Raw genomic sequence first — 3,310 nt, forward strand, 5'->3', positions numbered from 1 at the left:
CATGGGGATTCGCATTCCTCGATGACGTCGGCTTCCAGCATTTCGTCGATTTCTTTCTCTAGAATTTCCTTCTTCGGGCGAGACATTTTGTACGGCGGGGTAGCTATCGGAGCGTGGTTGCCGGTATCAATAGTATGTTCGGCGTAAGGCGTTGGCTCTCCCCCTAGTTCGAAGATATCCTCGTTCTCTTCGATAGTCTCGTTCAGCTTGCTGCGCTGTTCTGGGAATAGACATTGAGCTTCATCTTCCCTTAACGTATTGACGTAATTCAGCGACAAAAGGTCCGATGTCTCGTCGGGGTCCTCAAATCCCAAAACGTGTGGTTCGTAGTCATCCGCGAAGCACCATGTACGCTGAGGCGTGTTATCACGATCTTCGCGTCTTCGATGAAGTTCATGCCTAATTGTGTGGGATTGCAGGGGATGGAGGGAGCGAGCAATACTTAAATCTCAGATTCAATTGATTATCGAACTTTTAATTGTGCTTGTCCTTTACAAGGCGAGGATACAAGCGACGATTTAAAGGTGAGCGATGCCGTTTACGCCCAGTTCGGCGTATCGCGTATGAAATACGCGGAAGTACCGCGCGCGCGGTTCGCGGGAGAAGTCCAAAAAAAAGACCGCGACGCGAGCGAAAGGCGAAGAGCGCGTAGGGAGCGACGAATGACGCTATCCTGCGCGACGCGACAGACACCGTTCGACAATTTTCTCTTGCAATCGTCACTCAATTCTCGCAAGCGCTTATCACCCGGAGTAAAGATTCTAATCGCGACTCACAAGAACTAGAAAGCGGCGGGCTCGCCGGGTCGGGGTTTTATACCGTCCCTCTCTTCCCGGATCTCTCGAACTTGAGAGTCGACAAAATAAAGCAGTACCAACGATTTCAAATGAAACCGATCGTCCGGACACCTCGAGAGACAAACAGTCGGCGTTCGCACAGCGTTAGCGGGCAATCAGCTGTTTTCGCCGAAACTGACTCGCTATTCCTCGAATGCTTCTGTCTCACTTAGGTAGACAACAGCAAGAGAGAAGCGAAGCGAATATTTGCCTAAGACGCTCTCAAGGTGTACGGACAATAGAGCCGTCAGCCGATCGGACAAACATCACGATTCTCGTTTGCTCAGCGACGGTGTATAATATTTGTATAATATAATCTAAGAATTTAGTTCGAGGCGATCTCGAACATCCCGCCCGCCTCGCCGGAGGTAATCGGCGAAATAAAGCTATGAACGCGCTCCTTAGCGATAGGGCTTAAAGCCGGGCGAAGAAGGCGGTTTGCTAGCGAGATCGCGGGGATACGCAACGCAATGCGATTTTACTCGTCGCAGGCGGGCAACAGTATAATTTTGACGATGGGCCGCACGAGCTCGGAAGTCGCCGTACGCACGGTGACGACGCGGGTCAAACCATCCTTACCCGGATGCAGTTTGATTATGCGCGCTAGCGGCCACCGAGTGGGGGGAGTGTTACGAGACTTGGTACGTGAGTGGTACGAGACATAATTGTCCGACCCGTAGATCCTCCTGCCTGGTATGCCATTTGGGTCGATGTAGCAGAGAGTGCAGGTACTCCTTCGCCCATCGTTCCCAGAAATGGTCGCGCATCTGCTGTAAGAGCTGCCAGCGTGTAAGGCGGTTCATCGGCAGATCCCGAAGCGACGGCTCTGGGAGGCCGTCGCTGCTGCACCGGAAGAGGCTGAGGAGCTGCTGAGATTCTCATCCCTCCACCGACTGCTTCGCGTTACCGCCTGGTGCCGTCGTTGGGTGCCTAATAATGTGTAATTATTTGTCGCGTATGGCATTACGATGAACGTGGTGTTTACCACGCGGTCCTGTAAGCGGACGTTTACCTTGGTCGTCAGTACGCGTTTCTCGCTGCGCGTACCGTCTGCTAAACCAATGCGTAAGTTTGATTCCTCAAATACTTGTCCCTTCTTGATAAGTATTTTGTATAAGCTGTGTCCGGCGACGCTTAGTTTCGCGGCTGTGTCGATCAGTCCCGTGCCTTTCGCTCCTAGGATTTCTACTTTGAGGATCGGTCGATTCCTATACCTCGCGCGTATTTCCGATGCGTCTATTAGGCAGAATTCGGGCTTCGTCTCGCTTTTCTCGTCCTTGTCGCCTTTATTTTTGTTGCATTTCGGGCAGTCTCTACGAAGGTAGCCAGGATTTCCGCATCCGAAACACGTTATCGCGGACTGAGGTCGTGGATTGGTCGCCTTTGCGTCCTCCGCGTCCGAATTCGTCTTGCTTTTCTTGTTATGCGCGGTTGAGTTTTCTTCGGGCTTCTTCGTGATACTCTTGCAATCGTCTATGGTATGGCCGAAGTTCTTGCAGTATTTACATCGTGGGCGGGTCCCGTCCTTACGCGGCGATCGTTTTGAGGTATCTATCTCTTCCGCTATCGTTTCTTCTATTTCCCTCGCGCGGTCTAACAATTCAGCGAACGACGTAACCTTCTCGTGCGATACCTCTTTCTGAATCTTATACGACAGCAACCCGTAGACCATGTCTAATTGGACGCTTTCCAGTAGTGGGGGGTCGTACGGAAGTTTCGATATTAATGCGCGAGCTTTACACACAAAGATGTCCGTCGATACGCTTCCTTCTTGCTCGAGAGAAAATAGTTCCTTGTATATACGGTATGCCGGTTTCTTAGGACCGTACGTTTTCCTTAGCAGATCTATCGCGGCTTTCCACGTGTTGACTGTATGTTTAATGCCTAGCCACCACGTCGCGGCAAGGTCCGTGAGAAGTATCGGTAACCCTTTTAGCGCGTTTTCGTCAGATATGTTCGTGCAATCTTTATACGTCGTAATCGCGTCGATAAACGCTTCCACATCGAACGTCTTTTTCCCGTCGAATCGAGAGGTGCATCGCGAGAAATTACCCATCGGTGCGCGATGTTTGCGGCGGGGACGTTCGCGCTAGACAACTGTATCTGCTGTAGAAGCGCCGCGAACTGCTCGCTCGTTAACGTGATTGCGTTACCTGTGCCTTGTTCCGTCATCTTGGCCCCTTGCTTTCGCTTCTGGTCCCTTTCGTCGGTTTTCGGTGGTACCGACGATCGTAACCGTGCTTGCGACCGTGTCGTCGGTCGTATCGGTTTACGTAGGACGTCTTGACTTGAGGCGATGGTTTTCGTTGCGAATCTGTCCACTAAGTTGGGCGCCAATTGTAGCGTCGTTGTTGAGCGACGCTCGAGTAGAAGTGGTGTGCGGGTTACAGATCCGTCGAATTGCGGGAGTCAAGGGAGGGTTAAGGTCAGGAATCTCAGAAAGGTATCTCGTTCAACAGAAGGAGGTTAATTCT

General features: G+C 51.5%; 1 protein-coding gene across 1 annotated transcript; it reads right to left on the reverse strand.

Annotated features, from left to right (window-relative positions):
- Nucleotides 1-1,635: 1,635 nt before the first annotated feature.
- LOC105556681 lies at nt 1,636-2,892 on the reverse strand. The gene has a single exon (XM_012003774.1). The coding sequence runs from the start codon at nt 2,890-2,892 to the stop codon at nt 1,636-1,638; it is 1,257 nt and encodes a 418-aa protein (XP_011859164.1).
- Between the last annotated feature and the right edge of the window lie 418 nt (nt 2,893-3,310).

Source organism: Vollenhovia emeryi, unplaced genomic scaffold (genome assembly GCF_000949405.1).
Source record: "Vollenhovia emeryi isolate VEMERY1.0 unplaced genomic scaffold, V.emery_V1.0 DF939843.1, whole genome shotgun sequence".
Lineage (NCBI taxonomy): Eukaryota > Metazoa > Arthropoda > Insecta > Hymenoptera > Formicidae > Vollenhovia > Vollenhovia emeryi.